General features: G+C 45.4%; 1 protein-coding gene across 5 annotated transcripts in view; it reads right to left on the bottom strand.

Annotated features, from left to right (window-relative positions):
* Nucleotides 1–2793: 2793 nt before the first annotated feature.
* The window catches only part of SUSD6 (sushi domain containing 6), a 121402-nt gene continuing 106062 nt past the window's right edge, over nucleotides 2794–18133 (bottom strand). For all 5 annotated transcript variants that reach the window (XM_090033234.1, XM_090033232.1, XM_090033233.1 and 2 more), the window contains exons 3-6: nucleotides 16005–16202; nucleotides 13105–13243; nucleotides 10995–11431; nucleotides 2794–9481 (exon numbers count right to left, since the gene is read on the bottom strand). In XM_090033234.1, the coding sequence (XP_089889360.1) occupies nucleotides 9456–9481; nucleotides 10995–11431; nucleotides 13105–13243; nucleotides 16005–16202 (800 nt within the window). In that variant the 3' untranslated portion in view covers nucleotides 2794–9455. The remainder of the gene's footprint in view (nucleotides 9482–10994; nucleotides 11432–13104; nucleotides 13244–16004; nucleotides 16203–18133) is intronic.

The following is an 18133-nucleotide window of genomic DNA, read 5'->3' as shown; positions in this document are numbered from 1 at the left end:
GCAGAGGTAGTCAATCAAGCACTTCCCCTACTTCAGTAACCAGCTTTCTCAGAGAGTGAACACTGAGGAAGAGAGCAAGCTGTGCAAATGCCTCGTTTTGGACATGCATTGGTGTGTCTTTATTCATTGCAAAGTCTGGGAAGATGCTAAGATTCAGGTCTACATAAGTTATCAATCACCACTCTCCTCCATGGATGTGAAATGAGGGTGACCCACCATCAACATCTAAATAGCCTGGAGAGGTATCACCAACAATGGCTCCAGAAAATCCTCTACATCAGTAAGAAGATTGCTGCACAAACACAGCATCCTTGCTGAAGTGAGTATTACAGCACTGAGTCAAGTGATCCTTGAACATGAACTTTGCTGAACCAGACATTGTGGCTCGACCCTTAACTCCCAAAACAAGTGCCCTACTCCTAGTTTAGTAATGGCCTGAAATCTTGCAGTGGCTAGAGGAAATGTTACACAGACACGCTGAAGGCATACCTCAAGAAAACTGAAGTTGACATCAAGAGTTGGAAGGCATGGCTATCAACTGATTTTAATAGCACCACAACCTCAACCAAGCAGCAGCCCATTTTGAGGTACAGTATCTTGCCCTTGAAGCAGAGAAGAGAGAGTAGAGAAAGGAAAAGGAGAGGACTTCCAGCCTGGAGCCTACTCCCCCCTGCAGAAAGACCTTCATCTTCTGCAGATGGATCTATGGCTCAAGAATTGGACTCTTAAGCCACCTCAAGACCCATCAATGAGTTGTGGTAGAGATCATCCTTGAATCAAGGGATTGCGGTTGCCAATGGCTGGTCAGTAGTTTAGCCCTTCCACCTAAACCAAAATGTCTCTTCTCCCTTTTTGGGATAAGGGAAAGTCAAGACAAGCAAGTAGAAAGACTCCAACAAAAGCCCCTAAACGTTTGGTTTCACTTTGGCCAAGACCAGGTGATTTCACTATTTAATACATAACAGAGAAGAGCTTTCTGCTGGGACATGTAGTCCTGGCTCTCCAAAAAAAGGCAGCAAGTGTCTGCTCCAGGTCTCCAAAGTGCCTTGCCCAAGGGGATCCCAACAGCAGTTTCAAAATGCAAATCCCCTTCCCTTTCCAACACTCACTCAAAAACAGAGAACCATTTTTCCTTCTCTAAAGTCACTGCCAACCAGAAACTAGAGGCTTATACACCACCAGTCCCCTTCCCAGCATTTCTTGCCAATCTCTAATTCCTATGGTCTCCCTGGACCACAGCAGGGGCTTGCCACCAGCCTCTACTACAGACAACAGAAACCAGCCACACCAGAAGGGAACTTACCTAAGCAAGTCTGGGAGAATCACATGGTTGCTGGTGCACCAGGGAAAAGGGTCCATGAACAAGCCCCAGAGTGGGAATAGATCTTCAAGGGCACATGATCACATGCCAGGGGGAGTCCGCCCTCAATGGCCCAGAGTGCCAGCTGGATGGCAAAAGGCAGAGCTAGAAGGTGAGCAGGCATTCAGCCTTCCCCTGGAGAGGAGAAAGTACAGTGGAGCCAGGGAACTGTACGGGATCCCAATGTCCAGATGGCCAAACTGAAAACCTCTGGAGGAGCACAACTGGGACTCAGAGAGAACCCAACTGGAGGCAAGGGAAGAGAGCTGAGTAAAGTGGGCTGTCAGACTAGGGCTGGGCCAAGAGCACTGGGGGAAGGCAGAAATAAGGGCTGCGCCCCAGATGTGAAGAGTGAAGGCCCTGCAGTCATAGATATAAGGTGAAACCGCATTCCTGAGTGGAAAGGGTGTGAGTTCATCAGGGGATGGATTGGGGATATTCAGGAAAGACTTAATTGATGGGCACTGATCAAGAGATACGAAGTGGGTGTACTTGTGGTTTATGTTGAGAATTGAGAAGAGAATTAATTCATGGACACTGCAAATGACTTTATAGGATTAAATAAGGAATAAGAAGAACATTGATTTATGGATATTTTGAATGAATTCATAGTATTAGGTAAGAAATAAGAAATTAATTAATTTATGGACACCTCAAATGAATTTACAGAATTAATTAAGAAAAGAGTTGAATTGATTTATGGACACCTTGAATGAATTTACAGATTAATTGAGGAATAAGAACTTTGCTGATTTATGGATATTCCAGATGAGTTTATATAACTTCTTAAGAAATAAGAAGTGTGTTCATATTATGCTTGTGAATGCGCCGAGAGATAAGGAATGACTTAACGTGGGGATATTTGTGTCATGGAATAAGGAACGAGTGAGGTCAAATAACAACTTGAGGCACAAAGGAGGCTTAAAGTGGAAACATAACCAGTGCGACTCATCCACCACAGACTCAAGAGGAAAGGGGCAGGGTGTAAAGGAGGTGGAGCTCTGCAAAAGAACAGGTGGTCCAGTAAATAGGCCTTTGCCGTGAGGGGTCATCAAACCTCAAGAGAACCTGAACCTCAGGACATGGAGAGCGATCAAGAGAGGGGGACAAAGGACATATGAGTTCCAACACAGTGGTGGCTTGAGAGTTTGCATGTGCTCACATCCCAGAACACCTGTTCTGCCCAGAAAAAAAACAGAACAGGGCAGAGCTGGACTTGAATCCTATATATTCCACAAGAAGATTTCAGCATGCCCGGTCCAGGACTCAGACCTGCCCATCTGTCCCCTGGTATTCTGTCCTACATTTCTGAATCTCTTACCAACACATGAAAGATACTGGAGTCTCCCCTCCAGAAAAGTAGCACCAGAACAAGGGACACTTTTGTTTGTTTGTTTGTTTGTTTAAAAAACCTCACACAAGACAGTCACAGATTCACTTCAAAAGAACTTTTTTAAATTTAGAAATGCAGTTATATACATAGAACAATTAAAATTAAATTAAACTTTGTACAAATATTAAAATACTATCTTCACACCCACTGCAATGTACAGGATACCAGGAAAAATATATATAAAATAAAGCAAAATAAAACTGATTGGAGTGACATCCTGCACAGCATCAATTACAGTTTTTTATTTGTCAATCCCACATGAGTACCATTCTGCAAATAATTCCATAGTGGTGCAACACAGAGGAAAAAAGAACAGGAGAGAAACAAAAAAGATTAATGTATTGAAGGCAACCAAGCTCCCCTTGGGTTTGCATCTGCAACTACTTGCAGTCTACCCACTGCATCATAAGGTGTCTGCTCCACAGAGAGTTCCACCTTGTGTTTTGTTCAAACTCTTGCATATAAAGTTGGGAAAAAAAAAACCCAAAACATTTTCAGCAGAATAAGATTGCCCTTCTCCTGGCTCACCCTCAGAGAGAAGCATAAGCACAGCTTAAAGCGTGTGATAAAGAGAGAGGCGTCAGTTTAATTCAAGACACGCCCACTCCATGCAAACACCAAAGGTAACCTCTTAAAAATGATGCAGAAGGCCAAGTTAGAAGCACTGTAGGACAGAGCTCCCTGAAGAGACATCTGGGAGACTACCATGCTCTGGTCAGGGATGAGCAGGATAATCAATGGAGGTTCTGACAGGTAGGAAGGTGGCTCACTTTCTATATAAATATACTCCCTAAAATGAAGCCAGCCCTAAGAAGTCTTTCTGTACTTCCTAAGCATTTCAAAGTAGGCTGAAGGATTCTAATAGCAAGGCCCTAGGCAAACAAATGCTTTCATCAAACTAATTTAACCTGCAGTTCCCTTTTGTGGGGGAATGGAATTTATTGCATCACATACTGAGAACCAGGAAGTGAAATGGATTAAGACTGGTCCTACTGGCCAGACAGTACAGGGCAGTAAAAGTCTAAATACACATCACTGCCATCAAAAAGCCAAAGTGATTTTAAAAGATTAGTTTAGTGGTCCCAGGTGCTGTCAAAAACAGATTGGCAAGATAATCTGAACTTTGCTTTTACTTTGCTGTGTGACCATGTCCTTCCATTGTAGAGCTAGAGTTTCTGTGATAATCGGATCAAACTACTAACCACTGTAGGCATTTGCATGGGAAAGCATGAGTTACCTGCAGCATCATGTACACCGCCAAACTGCATTTTCCCCTGACCCTCCCCACCATTTTCTTAGGTGCGGTCTCTTTTGTACTTACAGCCTAGCTTATTTCCTATAACTGATCTTGCTGTCCTCATCTACTCCCACCTCAAATTGACACAAATTCCCCACTGCTGGGGACAACTTGCTTTATCTCCTGCTAAAATGGTAAAACATATAACCTTTACTCTTTGATTGCTCCCAGCACCACGAGGCCAAATCACAGCTCCAGGGGCCTAAAAGTCACACTAAGCTGGGGAATATTTTATGAGGAAAACCCAGGCGGATGCCCAAGGGAGAAGTGTGAGAGGATTCTCAAGGAGTCAGCTATCTTCTACACTGCAGGGTCCCCATTAGGGAATGCTACTTCCTCTCAGATCTGCAGGGCCCTACCTAAGGAACAACCCCACACAAAGGAAGAACACCACTCCTTCAGTTTGCACTTCTTATTGGCCTGTGCACCTCATTGGAAAGGGCATAAACCCTGAAGACTGAATCCTTTGCAGCATGTCTGTCCAACCTTTTTGAATGTGGGGCTGGATCATGAACTTTTTATCACCCAGTGATAAAAAGACCTCACAGGAAGCGGTATCACATCATCCCCCGCCCCCCGAAACAAAAGTAGCATTTACTTTCGTTTCCCGTCGCAGCACCTCGGGCCTCAGAAAACAGCTTGGAGGGCTGCATGGCGGCCTGCGGGCTGTATGTTGGACAAGCCTGCTTTGCAGTATTCTCCCATTAAGCAGTGGAGGCATGGGAAGTTGGTAGGATGGACAACAGTGAAAGAGCAGTTAAGACATCAGCTCCAGAGGTGCGGATTTGCACTTTGCTTGTGATTCAAGCCAGATTGTCCTGAGTTGACCCAACTCTGAATGGGCACCTGGCCAACAGCAATGGGGAGTCAAACATGCAGCCAGTCGCTATGCCAGCTACATCACTCCCTTATGTGCTACAGCTACAAAAACTGGAGTGCCTTAACCACACTAGCCTGTGGGGCTATTAGTCAAGTGGAGCTTTGAGGGGTTGTTGCTTTTTTTTTTTTTTTTTTTTTTGACTTCACACCTCACTGTACAGGGTGAGGCAAAGCTCTTATTTATTAAAAAGTCCATAAGCCCACAAAAAAGTTTCCCCTTACCTGTGCTATTAACAATTTTCACTGTGTTAAAATACCCCTGTGATTAAAGTTACCATCCAAATTTTATCTGAGTACAGAAAGACTAATCTGCTCCACTTTGGTTTACTATCAGTTTCACTTTTGGATTCTCCCACACTGGTATGAAATCGTACTGTTTGGGTTGCAAACTCCCTAGAGGAATACATTTAAAAAACACTTTCTACTGTAATGCAGAGGGAATCCTGGAAATGTTCATATTGCACATAGTACTTTTTGTAAGTTTCTCCTAATAGTGTCCTTTCATTTATTTAATGAAAATATCAGGCTAAAAAAAATAAGTGCTATTTATTTTGAATGATCATGTGTAATTAAAGCCACTGTCATATTCTTGGTAAGTATTTCAAGATACGGCATGCTAACAGAACAAAAGCCATCCTGTGGGGAGGGGGGCTGTCTGGGAAGGCAGCTTCTTCCTGAATATGGTGGCCTATGACAGCAGTGAGGAGGAATGTATTTTTCACTCAAACTTAACACTATCAAGCCACAATCACAGCAGACCTCATGAGCATGGGTTGCTTAAGGCTCAGCCCTTCAATCCTCATTCCTATGGACTAAAATGAGAGTTCAAGCATGTCACATTCCTTCTAGGGCCCCCATTTCCCCTAGTGATGTCCCCTTCCTTCAAACTTTTACAAGGTATGGAAGGAAACAGCCTACTTGCTGCTCTTTAAAAAAGCAGGAACTTTTCCCCCTATTTTAAAAACACCAACAAATAGTTCAGTCCCTTCTCCCCTCCCCCTTATTCTCTCTCATTTTGTATGTACAAAACCTCTAAAACTGAGGGCTTGGGGTGGAAGAACAGGTTAATCCAAGAGCTGTTCCCACTTGTTTTGTCTTGCATGGGATCTAACATCTCTACTTCCCACGGCTTTTCCTATAGAGGAACACTGTGCTCTGGTCTTCTGCAAGTGCCAGGACAGCTGGAGTCATCTGAGGTTACCAGCCAGCGTGCTGTGACTAAACTATCCTCACCCAAAGCAGTGTTTCAGTGTCAGCAGCTGATGTTTCATCCTCTTAAAAATCAGAGGTGCTGATTGGTTTTGTGTTATGAAATTCACACACACACACACACACACACACACAAAAATACTATAAGAGAAACAAACTTAAGACACCCCTTTTTTCCAGTGCTTGTCTTTTTCCAATTGATAATACTTCCTTTCAGCTGAGGGCTAATCACACTGTAAGAATAGGGGTGAGTGAGCAGGGCCATTTTGCGTGGTTTTTGCTGGGTGAGTGCCTGCTGGTTTCAACGTGCAGTGCAGTACAAAGTCAGGCCTCAGTATCAGTTTCCAGTGGCATTAAGAGAATGTACTTTTCTGTCCCCTCAGTGTTGAACTGAGTTTAGGGTACAGATCCTCCAAGGGAGGATGTTAGTGCAACTGGCCTCCATCAGCTCAATTATTAGGGACCTTAAGCTAATTAAAACAACTCATTCTATATTGTATGCCTTGCAAGAGCAGAAAACAATGGCATTGTACTCCTGCCCTGCCCAAGCACTTTGCTAAGAAATGTGAGATCCGTGCACAGACATACTCAGTTCAACTTGGATCAAAGAGGCGATTTTGGTAGGAAAGATTTTTAAAAACCTAATTTTTTTTGTCCTATTTCACTTTAAACTCCAGTGCAAACGATGCACAAATGAAAAATCTTACCTCTGCACTGTCTGAAATGCAAACACTGCAGTAGAGGTAAGCGGGAAATGAAACTGAGTAGACACAAGTGGAATTTCTATTGATCAAACTGAAAGAAAGACAAAAGCCACCCAGGACAAGGAAAGCTGGACTGCCAAATTTCTGCTGTAAGCTAGGGTGCTGTGAATAGCACAGGTAAAGAAGGTTGGTTAAAAACATACTATTTTGAACTTGATTGCGTCTCTTAAGCCATTCTTGTGACAAACTGATTTGCTAGTTGGAGGAAAGAGATATATAATACACTACTACAGCTGCCTTAGAAATTAACAGGCAAGTGTAAATAAACAGGGGAGGCAGACTGCTGGCTAAACACTGCAGCCAATTGCTGCCTGCTGGAGAGTGAGCTAACCCTCAGCTGCTACAGTCATAATTTTTTTTTTTTTTTCCGGAAAGAGGTACAATTGCGTGCATGTGTGGGAGGGAGAACTGGGGGGAAATTATAAATAAGTGGAGTCCACCCATGATTGGGAAAAGAAGTAGTGTCTATCCACAAGTTACAACTTGCTGTGTAAGGCCATCTCTCATTGCTCCCATTGAATTGTATTAGAAATTGAATCTGAGCACAGTGAATATGTTTCCTGTAGGGAACCCCACCTAGAACAACCCTCAGCATGTACTAACAAGGTCCTACATTCTCCATCTTTGTGGGTATACTCCTAACTTATATACTGTAGCCCACTGTTTAAATACCTGCCATGCCCCCTCCCCAAGCACCAGGCAAGAAAACCACACTGCATTCACTCATGCTTTTAAAAAGATGTTCAGCAAACACATTGTTCTCCCACCCGTGAAGACACCTATGGGATGGGGACTATAACACATGCTCAGAGATCTGTTGGGATAAAACAGTAACACGACTCTGATGGCAGAAAGTCAGGAAGAGATGTCTGAACCACTCAGAAAGCAATGACCTAGCCTTCCACTGCTCAGCACTGCACTACTGCTGACAAGGTCAGCAGGGATCCCAACTCCAAAGCCAAAACATTTCCTGGCTAGGTTCCCCCCCGACTGACCACATTTTTCAAACATAAGGAGGGTTTGTGAGGTCAGGAGGCACATGAAAAGCCCTTATGCTGCTTGAGGGAGAGGGGAGCAGAATGAAGGGAGGGGAAAGTATTCCTGACATGACTTTAAAATGAAAAACTATGTAAAGTTCTAGGGGTTGGTAGCTTACAAGCTGATGCAGGAACAAGCCCGTGCTATTTATTCAAAGTTTCAAGGGCTGTAAACTAAAAGGCAACCTTGCTGCCCCTTACAGTGCTCCCCCACCCCGCCCCATGGCAGCACCTTCTGACACAATGGCCCAAGTAGGCTACCTCTTTAAAACCAGAAGCAATGTAGTCCCATCTGCATGGCTCCATGGGTGAGCTAACTGGCTCCATCACTCAGCAGTGCTATTTAACCACCCTTGCACTACTTTCTGTTTGGGAAGCAGCCCATCCAGAGTAGCACAACGTGAATGAGGGCTGCTACTCAGGATGGAAAATGTACTATGTAAACCTAGCCAGAGCCACTTGAAGCCCTCAAGAGCAGGGCTTTGGAGATGTCAAGGCTCAATCCTAGCACACACTGGTGTCAACTGAATGCAGTTAACCTCCAGTTAGCATAGGCTTGGTTAAAATGCAAATCAGAGGATCCAAGTGGTAGGATCAATCTGCTTGCTTTTGGCCTTGTTGAGAGCTGGCCACGCTCAGAAACTCTCTCAGATTAACACCTGAAGCTGCCCCTACACTAGCCCAACCCTGGAAGAACTTCTAATGGTTTTCAGTGAAAACACAGCCCCAGACTTCTAAACACAAAAATACCAAGTGGATTATGGAGTGATATTGGGATTCTGGAGTGGAATCCTGCAGATTTACAATCACGCTGCTTTTTCAGCAGGATTTTGTAAGGGACAGAAGGCATCCCCAGAAACCTGTAAAAGACACCAGAGTACTCTGTTTTTACCATTGCTAGCAATACCCAATAACTTGCTATTGGGCAGCTAAGTAACAGAGGGCACCACTTCATCTTAACAATGCTGAACACTGTTGGATAGTGTAGATTACCCATTCTGGAACTTCACTCAAGCCCAGGCTTGGCACTCTGAGGGAATTCTGTCCTGTCCTAGATGCAAGGGGATGCTGTAAGAAGAGCCTATATATAAACCACGTCTGCACTCAGTGAGCAAGTAGTCCTTGGCCCCTGCATTCTGTGCAGCAAAAGAGCTTGCGAGGCCTGTGAGAAGCTGCAACAAGCCGGTGTGAGAAGGAGAAAGGCACAAGTAAATAGCAGCTCTGCAGAGACTGCTGTCAAACAACTGGCTGGGGGAGCGAAGAGGGAAGAGCTCAACTTCATTACATTACTTGAGCCTGTAATGCAGATGGAATGGGGAGGGCAGAACTGCACCAACCCCAGTTGCGCATTGAGGAGGCAACCTGGCGACATCCTTTGGATCATGAGGTGAGGGGTCTCTGCTTGGAGGTATCCAGGGCACAGCTTGCAAGGGTGGGGCAGGTTGCACAGAGTGCTTGCATCCCAAGGAAGAAAGGAGAAACCAAGAGGAAGAAGGCTAAACAAGTGCAGCAGGCCTCATGCTTCCTTCAACAATGGAATATCTGGGAGGAAAAAAAAAAGAGAGAGAGGTCAACATAAGTCTCTCCATAGCGCTTCTAACAGACAGCAGCAATGTACATGTGAGGGCCTTACATTTTAGCTCAACGTAGACACTCAATATGGTGACAAAGCACCATTCTCTCTCTCAACATACAACCATCCAGGACCTGTCTCCAATGGCCTGGTTTTTCTGAAGGTTTGAAATCAATAGTTTCTTATTACTTGATCTACCAATCATGGAAAAGACTTGTTTCAATATAACCTGCATCTGACTAGGAGCAATGTAGGCTCCCATGTAGCCATCGGGGTCAGACTGCCAGAGCTACAGCCTTAGAAGCACAGATCGCCAAGCACAGACAGACCCTGCAGCTCTGTGGGAGTGGCATCCAATTTCCGCAGTCTGAGAATCTTTTGGATGAGTTTCTGGCATCCCTTCCCACATCCTTCCCTGCTCGGCTAGTCACATATTTGAGGTTTTAGTCTCATATCTGGGAATTCTGGTAGGTATTTCCCTCTAGGGTAATTTGCTTATTACTGCTGAGGAAGCTTCTGACTGATATTACTGAAGATTATGCAGCTCACAAGGGGAAAAGGCATTGGCAATGTGTAGTGGGTGCACGTGCACCCCCCGACAGAAGCACCGCTGAGGCTGCCAGCAGCGCCTGTGCGTGGTCGCCACTTGCCACCTCTGCCCTCACCACCGACACCAAAAGCGGTGTCTGTGGGCAGTCCCTGATCACTACTGGCCATTGCAGCCAGCGGCATCTGTGGGTGGTTGCCGACCACCAGTGGGTGCTCGCCCTCCCCTCCCCCCGACACCACTGCAGCCACCTGCAGGAGCTCCCCACTCACGACCGCCTGCGGGCAGTCGCCATGCCGCCCCCAGCCTCTGGGGGCACACATCATTCATGGAAAAAGGAAAGGCCATATTTTCTGCTATCTACAAGTCAGTTACACTCCTTGCCCTACTTTCTTCCTGACTTAGCAGGACCACCCTCTTCAGAAGCCAACCACTGCTTGGTCTCCATATAGGCTCTGTCCTTGTAAGGCCCTTCCCTTCACAGAGTCCAGAGAACTCAGCAGGGTGGCTTCTGTTTACAGGGACTTCTACCGGGCTGAGGTGCAAGACAATCAAAGGTCACTCCTCTGAAGACTTCCACCAGGTCTTGGGCTGTGGTCTATAAGTGCTTTGTGCACTGAGCTAGCCAGCACCTTGATAAAACTGTCTTGAGTAACAGTGCCTAAAATGGAGGCACTCCAGAAAATGGCCTTGATGCTGGCCAGCATTGGATACCGTGGAAGAAAATGAAACTGTCAGTGCATCCACACTATGTAATGCTGCAACAGGCAGAGAAGGAGACTCCTTTCAAACAACTCAGCTGATGACCAGTTTGGGTCCTGAAGCGTAACAAAAGCATGTGGCCCTTGTAATTTTTATCCTAGCTAGCCGCCCTGCCAAGGCTAGTCCTGCTTATATAAGCTTCCCATTCAACACTCCTATGTCAGGTCACGTACCATCTGTATATTCCTCAGAGGAAGTAAGTGATAAAAGGCTTTGTATGTCGCTGTTTTCTGAGTCTTGAGCCTCTTGGTGCACAGGCCTGCTGCTAGCCACACCAGCTACCCAGGAAGAGGTGGCGGCCTGGTGCACAAGAACAGTTTCAGAGCGCTGAGGGCCACTGGCTTCATACAGTCCAGAGCGTCCTGGGGCCTCATCCTCCCCAGTGAAGCCATTACGAGCTCCCTGGTCCTGCAGCTGGTGATGCTGTTGTTGCATCTCTCTTGCTCCACTCTGCCCAGCTCCCTCTGACAGCACGATCTGCACCCGTGAATCCGAGGGTGGAATGCAGTTCCCTGCGCTGCCATAGACTGCTTCTTCATAGGACGGCAAAGCCACTTGGACACCATCCACCATGATAGAAACCTGGTCCCCAGACACACCTTGGTCACGTCTTTAAAGAGAAAAAATAAAGTTAAGAGTGAATATGGAGACCGACAGCCCACTGGGTCTGCAAGAGACCCCAGCAAGCCAGTGAGCCACAAAGTCAATGCCCCCAATCCCCATCATTCAGGATGTATGTATGTCAAATTTTACCATGATCTCCTTAAATGCAGTCATTTCCTTGCAGCTCTCCTGTGCCCTGCCATGGAAATGACCACAGCTCAGATTTGCTTTCCTTACAGGTGACTGGCAGCTGGAGAAAGAGCCTGGATATCTGCCCTCAGGTGAGGCACCTCTAATCGGTAACCACATCTGCAGCTGCACAGGGAGCAGCAGTAATTAGTTCAGGAGATAACTCTGTGCCCACCTGGAGGAAGGGTGGCACAGCGTAGTGTAGACCTCTGGTGGCAACAGCAGCTAAAGCATGGGACCATCAGCACTTCCATAAGCAAGAGAGAAGGGAAACATGCATTTTGTGATTTCCCCTCGGCAGGGATAAGCTGGAGAAGTGAACATTCACCAGAAGCTCCTGAACAGCCATGTTCCTCTCCCTGTCCAATTTTATTCATTGGATGGTACCAGCACAAGCTGCAATGGTAGTAGTGATTGAGGGATCTCACCAGCAAACTGGGCCGGAAAGAGACAACGAACCACAAAGCACAACAGATGTACGCACCCTGGGCTCTTTGGTAATATATCCAAGGCTGAGAAAGGAAAAAGGTTGAAGGACAGGATGGTCAGGAATAGGAATAGCTTGTTTTGTTTAAAATGCAGAAGAGCAGATATCTCATGGGATAGCTCAGCAGACAAGCCATGGCATTATCATGCCTGTTGCACCACAGGGTTAGGGAGACTTTCAGGAGGAGCAGGGCTGCACAAGCTCCAGGCAAGCTGCCTCACAAAACCTAAGCACTGCACTCCTGAGACCATGCGTCACCCACTCATTCTGCAGCTGCCAAGTTTTTTCCACCCACAATACCGCCTTTGCTTCATCACTGTGCTGGACAGCAGAAACCAACAGGTATACGGGGGAAAAAATCATCACAGCTCCAGTACTTTGGAAGTTTGTTAAGCCTTAGGTTTCAAACATAACAGAGAACTCCTCTTCTTCTCTAGAGAAAATATGGCACAATGCAGTTAATTGAGAGTTCTGGTCCAGCTTCTAATAGATCACAGTCATTTGACAAAACCCACCATCTCTACCTTAGTGCTAACTGTTACCTTTGCTGTCAATCTGCAATAGAGAAACCAAAGACCACAGGGACTGGAAACTAAGCCATGTCCAACTGGGCTTTTGGCTGAGACACACTTGTGGAAGGAAAGCTGATACTAACACAGCCAAAGCTGGATCTGTTCGCAGATGAAAAGGACACGGTCTCCCTTTGGATCAAGATGGCAACTTTTGCTAACATTAGGTTTAATCAGGGAAGACAAGTTATAGCACTAAAAAACAGCCCCTGAACAGCAGGATGTGCAGCCATTTTATGGAAGTCAGCTAAGCAGTGATGGAGAGAAGCAGAGAAGCAGAAATGGGTGAAAGAAATGAAAAACCCCAGAGCAGAAAAAGAAGAACAAGGAGCTAAGTAAAGGTACAAATCCAGTACCTTCCTGGACTGCTCCTGGAAGTAAATAGGCCTCCATGGCAATGACTCACCAAAGCTGAAAGCTCCCGACTTAGCTCACCTGCTGTGATGGAAGGACTTCAGCTTTGGCTGCAGCAAAACAAACAACACCACGAGGAGCAGGATCAGAGCTACTGAACTCGCTGTGGAGGCCACGATGGACAAGGTGGGCACCCCAATCGTTGGGGGAGAATCTTTGCCTACAAAATCCGAAAGAAACAGAAATTAAATCATTCGTGTCCCAAAAAAGCAACTGTACAAACAAAGTGCATGTTAGGCTCCTCTGAAAAGACTTGGGGCAGCTCAGGGAAAAGACAAACAAAAGTGAATAGAGGCTGGAGGGGTTGATTTAAGAGATCTATGCATAGCTTGAATAAGGGACATCTAACAAAGAAACCCAGTATTACCAGAAAGAGAAGAATTGTTCAGCTTCATAAAAGGGAACTTAGGCTGAACAACAGGAAGACTTCCGATAACAGGATTTCTTACCCCATGGAATGGGCTCCCATGGAAGAGATGGAAATCTCCTTTCTTGGCATATTTATAATGTAAACAAGTTGCTAGTAACCAGACAGTAAGAACCATCCTATGAACTAGAGAGCAGGACTGAGATGCCCCAGCCAGTCCTTCCCTTCTCTGCTTTGTGTATCTGCCTGGGCACTGCTGCTATTCCCTACACTGTGTATGTGACAAACACCAATTTCTGTACAAACCTTCTCGCCAGTGATCTTTAGTTCCTACATGCTTCATATACAGGGCATCCTTATGTAACTCACTCCAGTACAGCACAACTTCCAGTTTGCTAGAATTCAATGTATTCCTTAGGGCCACAACCAAGAGTCTCAAAACGCAGCCAGGTGGCCTGAAAACCTATCCTTGCATTCACTTCATCATGCTCTAGTGTTGGCCTGCTGGGTGGCTACTTTTGTCCTCAAATAGCTAAAATGTTTCAGTGGCAGGTAGAAGCTTCAGAGGAGCACACCATACTACATTCTGCTTTTGTACCCTAAAGGGAGATTGAACTGGGCTTTGTGTTTCTGGAGGAGCAGAGGGGTGAAAAATTTACCAGGAGGGGTAAGCAAACGTCAGTGTTAATTTTTGAGCACCAGTATGCAATGCTGTAAAAGCTGCTAACTTTCCCAAGTGCAGCTTCAGGGAACTGGAACACAGCTAGCTATTAGTCAATTGGTGAGACTGTTAAAGGCTAGTATTAATGTGGGATAGCCAAGGGACTAGCGTCAGTAATACAGAGTGTTTTTTCCCCACTTCCAGGTCTGCCAGGCCTTTCATTTAGTTTGTTTGAGGCAGGTGGGATTTTACTCATACTTCAACTAAGTAATTGTTAGAGTTGCTCTTTTTCCAAGTTTGACTTCCTCACTCTGAAGATGCCACTAAATCATTAAAACTCATCTGTGCTTCCAACTATACACAGCTGATGACAATGGATGTCCAGTAACTATTGCAGCTGAATGAATTTGCACTAATCTTGAATATAAGTAGGGCTGAGGGCAAGCAGTGTTCACCATTGCCCAGCAGCACTGCTCATCAGCCATGGGCATTGGAGGTATACCCCAAGTTTTAACAGCCCTATATTTCTGGCCAGCCCAGGTCATGTTCCATCCCTCAAGACACTACAGAGGAGCTGCATGATCACTACTTGTCACTTGCTACTTCCAGTCCTAATGTGGCGAAAATGCTACCTTTTGGGAATGGTATCCAAGACAGGCTAACTGCTGTGGTACAGCTTTCTGGCAAGGATTGGGGATAGAAGAGGAACTGTGATGACCAACGGAAGTCTTAATGAATTCGAAGAGCCCATGCAGGGTCTATCTGGTGCCAGGTGAATTTCGTTTTCTCTTGCACAGGAGCTCAGAACAAAGCTTGGAGAACAGACTTAGCAGGGACATCAGGCAAACTACTGCTCTAGGACAGCATGGGAGCAATCGCAGAACCAGTGTGAACTCCAAGGGCAAGGGGAAGTGGTGGTAGAAGTGGGAAGGAGGGAGAGGTGAGGGAAGGTGGAGAGAGGGGGAGCTCTTCTGCTCCTTTCCAAACAAGTTACTTTACTTTTTTCTTCAGTAATCTTAGAGGTCTGTAAACTGGCAGGATGACTCGGCAGGAAGACTAGAGGGTCAGCAAGGGGCAGGAGGGAGTCTTTTTGTTTTTCCACAGGTTTTTATCCTGTACATTTTTTTTTAACCAGAAGACCCATGGACAATGAAATGCAGCAGCACGATAAACATTTTCCTGCAGAGTGCTTTACTTTCCAGTCATGGGTGAGGAATTCCTGTGCAGCTGGGGAGAGCCCCACAGAACAAAGCTGTGGATTTCCATTTGGAAAGAAACGAAACAGAAAACACTTGTCAGCAACACCCATTACTGTCAGGCCAAAGACAGAACAAGCATCACAGAGCCCTGTGCTGGAGCAGGTCACAAGCTGCCAATCAGGTAAACATGGCCTTCTATAAGCAAGTGTCAAAGTGTTGACCAAGGAGGACAGCCATACTCTAGGTCAAGGGTATGCCCATTTGAAGGGAAGTACTACTGCTGGAAGGACAGCACAGCCTCTGTTAGAGGCAAAGTAGCAGCATCTAAACTGTACACTATTGAGCAACTTACTTCTGCCCCCCTTCTCTTATAATAACCTGCTGAGATAACAGGTTGCAGCATAAATCTCCCCTTGAGTCAGGGTGGAGAAGCGCATCCTAAAGCACAGATCCACAGGACACATTTCTGTGTCAAAGGCTAGGGGCTGGACTCCAACGAGGAAGAAGTAGTAAGAGAAATCTAGGGGGCTGGGACTGCCACTTACATTTGCTCAGTACCCAGTGCAATGGGGCCTGGCCCAAATGCAGTCTTCTGGACACTAACTTGGTATAAACTTTAGAATTGCCATCAGAGAAGACAGTCAAATGGGAAATAGGACATTTAGCATCTCAGATGGTGGAATGCATTACTTACCTTCACTGAGCCTACAGCTAACTTCCATGGTTGGATTCCACTCTCCATTCTCACAGGTCAGGAAGTTGTAACCTCCCTTCAGCATGTAGCCTTCATCACAGAAATACTCTATGACACTGTCAGTTATCAGAGGCTCTCTGCACGGAGTTGGGTGGCATTTGTAGCCTCCATTCTCAGGCTCTGGTGGCCGGGGACAAACTAAAGTAAAAGGAAAAGAAGAAAGGCAAGACGCCATCATTACAATGCCACAGAAGACCTCAGTTATGCAACTGTTGCAAAAGTATTCTGAGAAACATGATGCACACTTCCACCACCGACTTCTGCAAAACACTAATTACTAGAAGTGGGCAGAAAAGTGGCAATATGAAAACAAAGGTTTGCTTCATAGGTTATAGTCCCAACAAATCTGATTCATTTGTTGAATGCCAACTTTTATTCCATTATTATAATTTAGTTACTAAGTGGAGGAAGTTAAAATATAATCACCCAGACTACTCAATTTAAATATTTCCTTGATCACGCGGTCGCTGGACCAGAGAGGGCAAACATTTCCAGTGACAAGACCCAATATCCTTGCCTTCATATTTTTTAAAGATACATCATCAGATGGGGGGGGGGGAAATCACTTTTGAATATAAATGTTTCTTATCTACATTGTTATCATCAACTTCAACAAATATTGAGAGGGCTGAAAGTCTTGCTTATATTTCCCTACATGCTTTTTCCATTTCTCCCATCACAGCCAATTGGAAACAGACTATTCAACTTAATTTGTTTCTAGACAGTGTCTCTGTCAGAGGCACCGGGTCACAAAGTTTGGTTTGCAAAATATTAACGAGCAGCATTAGCTTCTACCGAACACTTTAAAGACACATTGTGTAGGATTACTCCTATAGAGTTTTTTTCCCCCTTTTCTTTTCTTTTTTAAAAGGAGGAGCAAATTTGAGGCCAAATGTGACCTGCAGATGAGGCTGTACAGAAAACCAAATTTTTTTTTTTATTTCCACACATTTCTGCCAGTACGTAGTAAATAACCACTCCACAAACAAAACAAAATCCCAGAGAACAAGGAAATTGATGTAAAAAACAGGATCTTCATTCATTCAGATTTTGTCTGTGCTGGCAGTTCACTGTTATTGCTGGCAGGACAGAGCCTTTTATATGCACTGCATCAGTCTCCCTTTTCCATGGAACCCCTTCTGCCTCTTCTGAAGGTGTTCCTCCTCCAAGAATTTGGACAGTGCAAACAGCAAAACAAATATGCTTATATTATTCAAACACCGAACGTGTTTAAAGGTCAAGAGAACAGGCCTTATGAGGAGATGCTGAGAGGCATGGGACTCTTTAGCCTGGAGATGGAAAGGCTCAGGGGTGACGTGGTGGCAGCCTATAAGGGGTGTGCATCAGGAACTGGGAGAACATCTGTTCACCAGGGCACCCCAAGGGAAGACAAGGTCTAACAGTCACAAACTGCTGGAAGACTGTTTTAGACTAGATATAAAGAAAAACTTCTTTACTGTCTAAGTCTCCAGAGTCTGGAATAGACTCCCCCCCACAAGTGGTGCAAGCACCTACTCTGGATACTTTTAAGAAACACTTGGATGCTTATCTTGCTGGGTGATCTGACCACAGCTGACTTCCTGCCCCATGGGCAGGGGGCTGGACCCCCTGATCTCGCGAGGTCCCTTCCAGCCCTAATGTCTATGAAATGCTGCAAAGATGAATCCAACACTTCCCCCCTTTAAATCACCACAATAAAACTGCAGGAAGAAAGAAGTGTATCCATATTTTAGAAGGAGACTCTTTGGGGTCTGAATAAATTCACGTTTTTCTAGTTAACCACTGTGTGGTAACTCGTGCCCTCTCCTTACCTCTGGAACCTGCCTCTTTTCTGTAGCACTCAGAAAAAAGTGATGGTACTACAGTTTCACCCCAAATCCCAGGAGAACCAGGTACCTCTGTTAAAATGATCATCAGCAAAAGTGAGAATTTAAGGTAGGTACTAACTATTTCAGGGCAAAATCTTGGAGCTAGACTGTTCTTACTGGTGGCAGATGACAGAAAAAGGAGCAATGCACTCAAATTGCAGCAAGGAAAGTTTAGGTTAGATATGAGGGAAAACTCACGAG

The sequence above is a fragment of the Crocodylus siamensis genome, chromosome 2, assembly GCF_052110815.1.
Source record: "Crocodylus siamensis isolate JL-2025a chromosome 2, ASM5211081v1, whole genome shotgun sequence".
Lineage (NCBI taxonomy): Eukaryota > Metazoa > Chordata > Crocodylia > Crocodylidae > Crocodylus > Crocodylus siamensis.
Note: the sequence above shows the minus strand (reverse complement) of the source record. Positions and strands in the feature narration are given on the sequence as shown.